Consider the following 13,556-nt stretch of genomic DNA (forward strand, 5'->3'; position numbering starts at 1 on the left):
ACTAAGAAGCAGACACGACTCATTGCTTGCGGGCCACCCAGGTCGAGCAAAGACTCTCGGATTGGTCAGGAGAAGCTTCATCTGGCCATCTCAGAAAGCGTACGTCAACAGGTACGTGGACGGTTGTGACTCTTGTCTAAGGGTTAAATCAACCACACAGAAACCCTTTGGGACTCTGGAGCCACTACCGATACCGGCTGGCCCGTGGACGGATATCTCATATGACCTTATCACCGGCCTCCCTGCATCAAACGGCTACGACAGCATATTAACCGTGGTGGATAGATTAACGAAAATGAGTCATTTCATTGCTTGTACTGAATCAATGTCGGCTGAAGACCTAGCAGATCTCATGATGAAGAACGTATGGAAGCTTCATGGAACTCCCAAGACGATAATCTCAGATAGGGGTAGTATTTTCATTTCACAGATCACGGAAGAAATTGACAAACGCCTAGGTATACGCCTTCACCCGTCAACCGCTTTCCACCCACGTACAGACGGTCAAAGCGAGATCGTCAATAAAGTAATCGAACAATATTTACGACATTTCGTTAAATATCGACAAGACGATTGGGAAAGTCTACTGCCCACAGCTGAGTTCTCGTATAACAACAAAGACCATGAATCCACGGGCATTTCACCGTTTAAAGCTAACTATGGATTTAACCCATCATTCAACAAAGTACCATCAGCTGAACAGTGTGTGCCAGCAGTAGAGAAGAGGATGCAAACACTCGCCGAAGTGCAATCTGAATTAAATCAATGTTTAGAATTAACTCAAGAGAAGATGAAAGAACAATTTGACAAAAGAGTACAACAAACACCAAGATGGGAAGTAGGAGACCAAGTCTGGTTGAACGGACGAAACATTTCGACAACTAGGCCAAGCCCAAAATTAGAAAATAGATGGCTAGGTCCTTTCTTCATTATCCAAAAGATATCAAATTCTACTTATAAATTGAATCTCCCTCTTTCCATGAAAAGCGTCCATCCTGTATTTCATGTCTCTGTACTCAGGAAACATAACCCGGATACAATACATCAACAAAAACAACCCCCAGTCGAACCAATCATAATACAGGATGAAGAAGAATGGGAAGTCAACGAGATACTAGATTGTAGAAGAAGGTACAACAAGAAGGAATACTTTGTGAGTTGGAAAGGATTTGGCAAGGAAAACAATTCATGGGAACCCGAAATCAACCTCAAGAATAGTCAAGATTTAGTTAATGAGTTTAATTTAAAATATCCCGACACAACAAATAAGTACAAAAGGAGAAGGCGGAAGAAGTGAGAGGGCTATGCTTTTTCCCACTGGGTTTTTTAACGCAGCCCGTGGAAAGAATGCAGGGCTTGCAAGAGGAAGCTTGGGCATTAAAGGGGGGATAATGTTATGAACTGGTTCTATTTCACTTGAGTGACATATTCACATTACATGTCACAAGCTCGAGAACCATCTTATAGTTGTAGATACATTGCCTGTACAGATTTTCCCTCATCCGACAATCCACATAGGAAGACTGGTAATAGATACAAATCCTCACCAGAACTCCCTTGACCCTCGTCGCCGAAAACCCCCAAGTCTGTCCATAACAGCCGATCCAATTTTTATTTAATCTTTTTCACAGAAATACAGGCAAAGCTATAAGCATAGCCTTGTACTTGCATTGAATTTCGAACTGGGGCTGTTGACCAAATTGGTCAACAGCTCAGCTATTCAACCACCACATCTCCCTTGATTGCTTTCTTATTATCTTAATCTTTTGTTTTCTTCATCTATCCCACCATGCCTTACGTCAAATATACGGCTCAAGTGAAAGTTATTGCCCTCACAAAGTTCATGGCCGGTCAAACCATGAAATCGATCAACGAAGACTTGACCACTGCGATCTCAGCCCATTCCTTCTCTTGGTGGAAGTCTCTCTACGACAAGACTCAAGCAGTTGTGAGGAGTCCGGCTACCTACAAAAAACGTGGTCGTAAAACCATTCACTCCGACATTGATTGTCAGTTCATGGTTGAACTCCTTGAAGCCAATCCGACAATGTTCCTAGACAAGATCCAAGAAGCGATGTACGATCACACCGATCTCATCGCTTGTCGACAAACTATAGCGAACGATTTAAAAGAGAGACTCTTTCTTACTGTTCACAAAGCCTCCAAGGTCGACATCAATCAATCACCCAAACGTCGAGCAATCTATTCCGGCCAAGTTGCTCATTTGCCATCCAAGTGTTTGGTATTCTTAGGTTAGTCAAACTTTCACTTCTTCATTCCAATCCACAATCTCCATGATTCTGATTTCATTTTGTTCTTATATATATGAAGACGAGACCGGTCTTCGGCCACAGGATGTGCAAAGGAACAAGGTTCTATCTCAAAAAGGAGAACGTCCAAAGGCTTTGAGACGCACCAGGGCCGGTTCTCACTATAGCATGCTAGCGGCGATCTGCGAGTTGGGGTTACTGGCAGTCAACGCCAAGGTGAATGCCTACCACCGAAACGAATTCGAAGCATTTTTAAAACACGTTTTAGTAAGTGTTTTCTCTCTCTTTGAATTGTTATTGAGCAAGTTAAGCTGATTATCACGGATTTTAATCAAGCTTCCTGTCATGCGGCCGTACCCAGAGCGAAACTCGGTCTTGGTCTTGGATAACGTGTCAATCCATCACCGTGGAGCCATTGAAGCGCTGTGTGATGCAGTAGGGGTTGTCCTAGTTTACTTATCACCTTATTCGCCATCTTTCAACCCAATCGAGCGAACGTTCAAGGTGTTCAAGGATGCCCTTCGTCGGAACGGGCTTTTTGCTGAGGCGCTGGACAAGATGGGTTGTATGAAGAGAGTAATGAGTCATATCTGTACCAGCACATTCATGAAGAGTCTTTATGCGACTTGTGGGTACAGAAAAAAAGAGTATGCAGAGGTGTAAAGAACAAAGTTGTAAAATTTCTTCATGTTTCTATTTCTAAAAAAATCAAACACGTGTATCTTATCCAAAATGATTGAAGAAATGAACTTATTTTTCTCTACTCTAAACACAATTGAGTGCAACTTGAACATGAATCAATTTGATTCAAATAGCAAACTAATTTATGATTGATGCGATGGCATGGACTGATTTCTGTGTTAGTCAGCAACTGTAGAAATCAGTTCATGATCATGAACTGATTTCGACAGCTCAAGATTTCGACAGTTCAACAGTTCATGATCAGTTCATGATCATGAACTTCTGTCAATATGATCATATCTCAGTTTTATCAAATCAATGACTCAAAACATTGAGTGAGTAGTTTGGCGCATTAAATGTTTCACTAAAAAACCATTTCATTACACAACAGTCATACAAAACAGGCGGATAATAATGTATACAAGTACTTTAGTTATAGTATACTGTAGCTACAAATTTTAACAGTACTCTTTGAGAAGAGGGCGGATCAGTACATTTTTTTTAAGGTCGGAAGAAAGAAGGATTAAGACAGAGCCAATCTGTTTCTCTTCTTGAGTTCCTCTCGATACAACGTAGGCTTTTGATGAAGGCGAAGAGCAGGTCCAAATTTGAACCCAAACTCTCTCATCTTTGCAAAACTAAGCTCTTCGGATGAAAACATTTCGAAATCCACGATATTATATTTCTTGACAAGGTCTCGAGTTTTTTGATCCTCTGGGCCGATCAAACAAAACTTGAGGTAGTCCTCAATTGGAGGAGGGGTCCCTGGGGATGGTAAATCTGATTGAGGTGCAGCAACAGCTGCTTGGTTTTTGTTGTTGTTCAAGGCCAGCAGAGCACTGATGGTGTCGAGCGCAGAATTCGAGGTTGATTGGTTGTTTGATTTCGATGTCGGAACCAAGGAAACCCATTTGAACTCCGGGCCGCGAGGTGGTTTCCTGATTGTGACACCTTGTTTCTTTTTTACCTGTGTCAAAAAGATCAAGGATAGTTAGTCTCTTGTTTTCATAAAATAAGATGAAGATTGGAGCTGAGAGGAACTTACAAGATCATTTGCCCAGATGTCAAATCCCAGATGACTGATCGACATCGCCTGGTCGGGGTTCTCGATGTTAAGACATCCCATGCACTCCCTGCCGTTAATCAAGAAATCACTATACAAGGCCATCAACGTCGTTAGTTGGGCCTGAACTGCTGCATCGATATCTATACTCTGTTGTAGAAGAGCGATGAAGAGGATGATTGATCAGAAAAAAATTGGAAAAAGAAAGTAAAGGTGAAAGAAACACACCGGCATCTCTATCTCATCTTGTTGAGCCGGAGCCAATGCATTAGGAATATGATGGTGCATTGCTTGATTGAATTTTAATGCCTGTTTGTTAATTCAAGATGTTAATGGACGTATCACTTCAAGATTGAGATTGAGAAGATTATTTGACTTACCTTAGAAGTAGTTTGTTCTTGAGTCTTTGGGTTCATCATGTCAAAACAAAACCCAACCTCGTTGTTGGGTTTCTTGATCATCATATTCTTGAAATCGTCCAATATGGATTCCATGTTGATTACCGGCAACAGTGACTTACCAAAAGCCTCACCGTAATTAATGTAGCCCTTGAGGGTTACTCGTCCTTCGTCATCGGCATCTCTGAGTAAAGTGCCACATCCTCTCATGTGTGCGTTGCATGCCCGAAATAGATCAGTCTTCAAATCCAGAAGGGATCGGCCATGGATGTGGAGGAGGATGTCAAAATATGGCTTGGTGTGATGGTCGGAGTAGGTTAATGGAACACCTGACCGTTTCTGGGCATCCGTGAGGCCATCAGCTATGAAAACGTGGAAGGCGAGTTTTGCACGGGTCGGTTTGGATTCGGTGGTGGCTACAACGGGCGATTTGGAAGCTTGAGTTGCTTGTGGAGCTGGACTCGGTGAAACCGTCAGATCCACATCAATATGTGGATCTAAAGAACAAATTTCAGGATTAATATCAACCAAGGTTTCAATAGATAGAAACATTGGAACACTCACTTGACCCAGCCGAACGAACTCGAGTTCCAGTCGCTTGACCACCAAACATGGGATCTCTATGGACCACGTTTGGATCATTGCGATGGTGGTCTCCAACGGCCGCGGTTGGAGATCCTTGAACAGCTTGTTGACTAGAACTCGGTAAAGGAGCGGTATCGACGTGGGCATCTATAGATGCGATACAAGTTAGTTGAAATAATATGAGAGGCTGTAAATTGAGACAAAACACTGACCAGGACGAAGATGAAAGGGACAAGGAAACTCCCGAAAGCCTACCTTGGCAAAGGGGTTGACATGGACCAAATCGATATCGCGGTATTGTTGTTTACCGTATCGACCATTCTCCCAATGATGACCGGGTCTGAAAACCAAAGAGAAGATGATCAGACTCAGACAATGAAAGAGAAAAAAAAGGTTAGGAACTCACTTATCAAAATAGCAAGGAGTCCCAGTCCTGCCGGAATCAGGACTAAGGCCTTCTGGCCCAGCCTGACGGGCTCGGCGTCGCGCACTATAAAATATGACCATTAGTAATGATCATGAAAAGAAACGATAGAAATTGAACTTACAAATCCTTCTTTCTCGCCTCTTCTTCATCAGCGAGCTCTTTCTTAGTTTTTCGGGTGGGCATGTTGGTATCGCATGGGTATTGGGGCTATTGGAAGGTATTGGAAGATATTGGAAGATATTGGAAGGTATTGGAAGGTGAAGGAGTGGTGAAGGAGTGGTGGATCGAGGGCAATGAGGTGAAAGGGTCAACAGCCCAAATTCAATCGAGGGTATCTCGATTGAAGGCTATATATGCTTATAGCTTTGCCTGTATTGCTGTGAAAAAGATTAAATAAAAATTGGATCGGCCAAGCGATTCTGGTTTGACTGTATTTACCACCAGAGAGATCAAAATTTTTATCAACTTGTAAAACATATGCAATTCTGAATGGGATGGATTGGATTGTCAATGGCCGGATTAGAAATGTGATTGAAAGATAATGTTTGGTTATGATGTTATGAATAGTGTTTTTCTAGTCTTGATTGTGTTAGTTTTTCCTGATTTACTTCAAAGGTCTATTGGGTGATCTGAATTGAGATAAGCAAAATTGTTAAATTTTCTTATTCAGTTCTTTGATAATCAATCAATTGTGAAATCTTACAACATTCATGGTACCCAAAGCTGTGTGTATTTTGCTGTGTATTGGTTTTTTATTTGCAGCTGGACATGACCCGGAAAAAGTCTATGTAGTGCAAATGAAGATCCTTGCCGATGGAAGCAAGATTTGATGAGGTCTGTGACCCTCATAATGGGCAAAAACAAAAAAATGACCAAAAATCTTGCTGTTGTGAGTATAAAAACATGACATTAGCCGTAAAAAACAGCCTTAAAACTCAAGGTCAGAATCAGGCCTTGGGGGCACGAAAATTTTTTTGCGCCAATCGATTTTGCGCCAAAGTGAGAGGGTTTGTGAGCTTCTGAATAGGCTCAATTGATAGCCCTAGTTCATGCGCATCTTTTGATGTGATCTGCACCTTCAGACGAAGAGTGGTGCGTTGTGTAGAGCCCAAAAACTGAAAAATACGTTTCGTCACATACATCTATAGGCTCATTCCTGGGTCCTATTTGAAGGCAATTGTCACAAGTAGCTCTCGTTGAAATGGGCACGAGGTTTATCCAGACAAAGTGGGTGCTTTTGCGTTTTTGAAAAACCTTCCAGCCAAACTCGAATTTTGCACTCCCTGCCCACACACCAAGACCGGCTGATAATTCCCAAGTCCCTCTGCAGACAACCGAGCCCGCGAGGAAAACGTGTTAGTTAAGTTGGATCAATCATTATTTGTTCAACCCCCTTGCAAAAAGGACTCTGTGCTGCGCTCGTTGATACATACTAGGCTATCATAAAATAGGGTGGTGATATGCTTCGAGGGAGGCGATACAAAGGAGTTACCGAGCTTCATCAGGGCTCTGGGTTAAGCATTTTGGGACTTGAGATTGTCAAGGTAGCGAATCAGTCGTCATGCTGCTTTGGCCATCCCTACAAACTTTTTTTCTTCGACCCCATAGAAAGCTGATGATCACCATCATCGCTTGAATTGATCTCGTCTTCAATAATCTAATTCCCACCTCATCTAAGATCAAGCAAGTCCTCACAGATTAATCATAATCCCAATTTCCCCCAATCATTCCGTAACCATCTTCAAAGAGGACTCGCACATTGGTGGAGGACAATCGAGTGCAGCCTGGTCTGCAAGACCTGAGTTGGTGGACTGTCTGTGTTTGTGAAGACAGTCATCAATCATGCCTTTGACTGCACACCTTGACGTATTCACATGGGGAATCATCATCAACTTGGTGATAGCAGCTCTATTCACCTCACCACTTTTAGTGAGTCATGATATGCTGAGTGACCATTTCTCCAGACATACAAGCCTGATTGATCGTCAAACTTCTCCAAATCTTTCACTTCATCCATTCGGCTTCGTACGTGCGAATATCTTTAGTTCATCTTTTTCCGCGCTTATCATCACCCCACCTCTACCCTTTGGAAAGCGGTCTATGTACCACGAACCTGGTGGCCTCCTGATCCAACAAAGCGAGCACACCGAATTTTCGATCCACTCCCCGCTTACTCGCTGCTCAAATCAACTGCTCTATTGCTCGCAGGGTCTTCCTGGCGTTTGATACATCCTAACGAGTCTTCATCAGAGTGTGCGAAAGATAACGATCCTCGCTTGTTCACTGATGAGGAGATCCACCTTCGATTCTTGGCACTTTGTTTGAGAATCACGCTCCTCGGACTCCTTCTCGGGATCCCCGTCTGCTTCGTATTATTCATTTCAGAAGTACCACTTGAACCCCCTGAGATTGCTCCTAGCTCTCTCGAAAACTTCACGGTTCTTAGATTGATCTACTCGTATGATCTCTCACCTGCTCGCTACTCTACCAAGCTCGTACTCTGGGGGGTATTTTCCCTAGTCATAGGTAGTGTCATCGGATTTCTCCTAGTGCTAGCCGAATGGATCTTTCTCAGGTACCACCTTCAGCGTTTTTCACAGAAGAAATGCGACAAGCTTCAAATCGTCTTCCTCCCTTCATCCTCGACTTGTGGCCTTGATCAAATTGGCGAGAAAGATATGCTCCGATGGGTGAGAGCCTGCGCTCTGGGTCCTTCCGGAGCAGAAGGCGACGGTCACGCATTGGAAGCTTTCAAACTACACAATAAGCCCCCTGCGCGCAGTCAGCCCGCAGAGAAGAATCGTAAAAATAAGTCCAAATTCATTCCTAGCTCATTTGGTACATACGCCAATATCGACGCAGTCGCGGACGGCGAGGGCCTACACCAAAGTCAGAGGGATCCGTGCTCCCGTTCTTCAGATCACTCGCTTGACCAGAGAGCCGTAATAATCCATGGCGTCTTCACCATCTCAGATCTGGATCAACTCTGTACTTTGTCTGATCGCCGAAAAAAGGTCATCGATGACTTGGAGCTTGCTGAAGCTAAATACGTTGCGAGCTTTGTTTCCGAAGATGAAGAATTTGAAGAAGTACCAAAGAAAACTCATTCACGGACCCAAAAGAAATTTGGTTGGAAATCAAGAAAGAAGTCAAAGCCAAAAGAAGAGGTTACTCCTTTTGCACCAGCGGCCTTTTACAAGCTCGAAACCGCGCCGCTCGAGATGTTGAGCTTCGATTGGAAAAGCCCATCAATAAGGACTTCTCAGGCGGATTGGGGGTTCGATTGGGACGTCGGAAAGGATGATGTGCCCATGCAGGAAGTAAAAGTTGCAACATCACAAACCCCGAAGTTCAACGAGGTTGAGCAAGATTTGGAGCTTCCCAATGCCGGCTATCAGGCCAAGGTAAATTTCTAGACTCTTTTCTACCGTTTCCACATTTTCTCCAGGTGACATTCTGATAGGCTGACGGCTTGACATTATTCATCATTCAGTGGGCAGTTGGATGCCAAGTAGAAATGAAAACTGACGGTACCCTCTTCCCCGTATCGCCACTTGTGCCACAATCTCAAGCGTCTCGAGCTTTAGCGTCTTTTCCAAGTAGATCGGATCTACTTCTTACAGCTGAGAAAGAGGGATTGCCACTTCCCTCTTACAACGACCCTCATGCATCCCCTTCCTTCAATAAGTCGATCTCATCAAAGTCTCACCGTGGAAGCACGTCGACTCTAGACTCGTCAAATGATAGCCACATCAATCCACCTATCACAAATTCGACTGTTAGTCTAGTCTCATATCGTGAAGATGAGAAGCGGCCTGAGCGACGTTCACTTGTAAACAAGACTCCCTCTCAGCATAATTTCTGTGATGGCGAGATTCCTTTAACACTTTCCTTCATTGAAAGGAGCAGTAAAACACAGAGATCAGTAGCTTCACATTCACAGCGAGGCTCCAAATTCACTACGAAGCAAGTTCCTCATCCTCAGAGCTGGGCAAGAACTGTCTCCCAACATCAAGCTCTCAAGGGAAGGCACGTAGACCCCGAAACCACTGAAATCCAAAGCATTAGGAATGGTTTATATGAAGATCCCTTTTACTCAAATCCATCGAGAAGAGGACCAATCCCAGTCCAGCTTCAATTCAGAACACCATCTATAGCAACTTCTCAACTCCGCTCTACAGCTGCCACTCCCATGACCGCTTCCAGATCGACTTTTCACTCTGAGGCTCCCCTTTGTAAAAAACTAAAACTACGCCGTGCCGTCAAATCGGATGAGATCAAGCAACTTTACCATGCGATCCGACAACATCGCTCCCATCTCAAACGCCTGAATGATGACTTCCTCAGTGCCAGGAGCCAAGCCATCAAAACCTTAGAGGAAGGCGTCAACGGTGCCATACGGGGATGGATCATTGTCGGAAAAGGTGTAGATATGATACAAGGGGCGCAAAACATCATAGGAATGACTCGCGATGATATCAATTGGAAAAATTTAGGTAAAAAGTCCGCTTCAGTGGGATTAGGTGTCTTCTGGAGTTGCTTCTGTGTCCTGGTGACTCTGGTGTGTGTAATCCGTGAGTTGCCACGCTTCTTATATTTTAGGTGAATGAATCTTATCCATTACAGATACCTAAATTGATAGCTGTCAAAAATCCTTCACCCTTTGAAACCCCTGCCACAGTCGGACCCATATCTCTTTTGACTACGAGTGCCTCTCTGGAGCTTCGACAAAATTCCTTGATATTTCAAAAAATTAATACAGACAGTGCTCTAATTCTCAGTCTTATCTCAATAACCACTCCCTCGATCTTGTCAGGTGCACTTCTTCTAGCCAGTTTATTGATCATATCATATCTTGCGCATAATCATTCTGGACTCCCTTCAAACTCTGCAGCACAAATTCTTGAAGTGAAAGCAAGTATGATCATGATCATCTGTTGTTTTATCGCGTGGTTCACTTTTTCGGGCGCCACGGCCAGCTCTGCTCTACAAAACAAAGAAGGTGATCAAATTCACCAAATTGCCAATGGTATCTCTACCATCTCCTCCTTCTTTCTTGCATTCGAATCTCTGCTTGCAATAATCATACCGGCGCTGGTACTGGCCCAGCCAAGCCGGTGGAAATCGATACGGAATGTCCTCAAACAGACCCAAACACCACGAGAAAGAGTCTTGAGTCTTTGGCCACACGATATGAACTCAGGGATATCGCGAAGTGCCACTTGTCTGATAGGAGTAGTGGTGATGTCATTTTTCCCGATTGCTCCTCTAACAGTGAGTTTCCGCGCATGAGCATCTTCAGCTCCAAAATTTGTATGGAACTTCATAATAAATGACTAATCTGATCTGAAACCTATCAGACTGTGCCAGCTTTGTTCTTTTTTTTAGTCATGATCCTAGTTCAGCATAGAAACATCCGATTACTCTATCGCCGTAGTAGTCAGAATGGGGGAAGGACAGAGTTGACCATGGTCTCAATTCTTGCACTGACCTTGGGACTCCAAAGCGCATTCGTCGGCTTCATCCTATTCTCGCGAAAACAGTGGCATCTCGCCTCCTGTTCCTTTTTCATCGCCTGTTCGATCTTTTTAATCTCATGTCCAATGATGTTACATGACTGGAATCGCCAATCACGAAAGAAATTAGACCCGGAGTCCAGACTCGCGCTCGAGGTGTTTCAAAAGGGGCCACAGCACGCAATCCATTCAACGTCTGCGACATCTGCGCTTGGGCAGCGAGGTACCGGAAACAATAATCCAGACTCTCGCCCACATTCAACTCAATCCGTGATCGATATCGTCAATACTACGTTGAATTCGACTCATGGCACAAATCATAGAGTGGTCCCATTACCAAGTGAAAGCGTTGATGACTTAGTTGAAACTCGTTTAGCTCTGAGGACATACCCGGACGCTCCTCCCCACCTTCCAGATCTTCCTTGGGACGAGGCAGGGACCTTCTCTCACGAAACATTGTATCCACCCGTTTTGATGCAGAGATCTCCAGCGATCTGGCTGCCTAAGGACGGTGTGGCAGAGGAAGAGGCACAAGATTTGACTAAATATTGGAGTAATTTGATTCTCTCTTTGACCACACAATCTTCACATCATACACTGAGCTTCTCCGGGTGTTTTTTTTCAGATTTGGATGCATTCTATGAAGAAGGAATCTCCACCAAACTTCTTAATCTATATTGACGAGAGACTGCGAGACACAGTGCTGCCAATGGATTCGCTGGACATTCAATTTTCTTGCGAGGAAAATTGAGATCGTGGGTGTCACAATAAAACTAGGTCAAAGCTTTGATAATTCATATATTTGTGGGTCAATTTTAATTCATTAAATTTTTCTCATCTTTATTTGCCTCATCTTTCAGAAGGCAAAGAAAGTAGAATCTTCCTTATAATTTCGATTTCAGACACTGATATCCCACACAATTCAAGACGTTTACTTTTGATCATCGACTCCGCGCATGCCTGCTTACCATGTTTCATCCACACTCTGCAGCTACTATACCTGAGTGTATTGGGCTCAGGATTTGTTTCTCTGGATATCAAGAACCATATGCAATTTTTTTCTTAATGACAGTCAACGATCTTTGTACCCCATAAAGCTTCTTAAAATTCCAGTTCTTATCAATTATGCATTTTTGTGTAATCTAGCTGAAGCTGTAGATGTAATCAATTATACCAGGACGCCTCAAGTTTTCTGCATACTCTTTTCAACTTATAGGTTATCCTCATCACCGGGGCCAGCAGCTATTGAGCTGCCTCTTCACTAAGGATCACGAGCTTGTTTGACTGAAGACTGGGATTTGTGGACCACAGAGCATGTGAAAAATATGTGTTGAAGTGTGCAATCGACAGAAAGAAGAAATGATGAATGGCAAGAAAAGATATACATAATCAGCATTGACAGATAAACCAGAAAGTTGTCATCAAGTGAAAAATGAAATGACATCATTAATTACCCCAATGTATTCAAATTGATGATCTACCTATAATAATCGTAACTTGATTTAACTTACTTCTTTTCCCCATCTTAATTATCTCATTGTTATGATTGAATAAGATCATTATTGTCTTACTTTACCAGCGATCAGTTTTCAATCATCAACAACTTAGTAAACTGATCAATCACTCTATCAATCTGATCCTACATATAAGTATTAGTTGTTTTCTATTTGATTCAATTCCTTCTATCATTCTGATGAGATTATTGTTGTTTATAGGTCAGAGTTCTTCATTTTAGAAAAGTCTTGTCGGTGTTGTGATCTTTGTGCTGAAGCGCATGCTTTTAGATCCGGGATCAAAGAATTCTAGACATTCTTGGCTGTATGCTCTAAGCCACCACCAACAAAGTTACCTTGGGGTTTTGTATCTGAGGCATCATTGGACTAGATTACCTGGGACTGCATGTCCAAGGTGATGATCACACGCATTATTTGGAAGTGAAAACAGCCTTGGATAAAATTACCTGGACATTCTGTCCAAGGTAATTTGGTCCGATGATACCTTGGATTCAAAATCCCAAGGTAACTTTGTTGGTGGTGGCTTAGAGCATCCACACCACTGTTGTGCCTCTTTGGCATGACTTATGACCATGTTAGTGTAGGCTGCCAAGGGGGTACTGTGATTGTGTGGGTACCTTCTTATATTTTTTTCTCCAAACCAAAGAACCAGCTGACAATTGCAACACAAATTGAGGATTGCCCATGCCTGTATACCAGTTGGCCTGTAGGCCTGTAGGCCTGTCAAGAAATGACCTGGTTGATAATAGTTGTTGGTAACATGTTATTAGCTGATGGGAATGTGGGAAATTCAGACTTCTAATGCACATGTAACTTTTCTAATGGGTTGGATTCTGTTGACTTGATTCTGTTCAACAGGTATGATGTCATCATTCTGTTGACTATCCTTCACCAAATTTTCCCATAGCTTTCACATCTGGTTTCTCTTTAAACTATCAATCTTATATCTGTCTATTTCTTTTTGCATCCCACCCACCCATTTCTTTCCCTGGTTTTTATTCACAAACATTTGATATTATACTTTGTGAAGTTTTGTGTTAAAATCAAAGATAGTCTTGGTGTCTTTTATTTTTTACTTTTATATTTTTCATTTCACTTTATT

The 13,556-nt window shown here is 42.9% G+C and overlaps 1 protein-coding gene across 1 annotated transcript; it reads left to right on the plus strand.

Annotated features, from left to right (window-relative positions):
* Window positions 1-7,266: 7,266 nt before the first annotated feature.
* On the plus strand, window positions 7,267-11,621 carry MELLADRAFT_103056 (uncharacterized protein; the record flags this gene model as incomplete). Its single annotated transcript, XM_007405873.1, has 5 exons — window positions 7,267-7,353; window positions 7,470-8,828; window positions 8,918-9,985; window positions 10,027-10,698; window positions 10,785-11,621. 5 exons carry the CDS (start codon window positions 7,267-7,269, stop codon window positions 11,619-11,621), a joined length of 4,023 nt encoding a protein of 1,340 aa, XP_007405935.1.
* Window positions 11,622-13,556: the final 1,935 nt, after the last annotated feature.

The sequence above is a fragment of the Melampsora larici-populina genome, assembly GCF_000204055.1.
Source record: "Melampsora larici-populina 98AG31 unplaced genomic scaffold MELLAscaffold_5, whole genome shotgun sequence".
In the NCBI taxonomy this organism is placed as follows: Eukaryota; Fungi; Basidiomycota; class Pucciniomycetes; order Pucciniales; family Melampsoraceae; genus Melampsora; species Melampsora laricis-populina.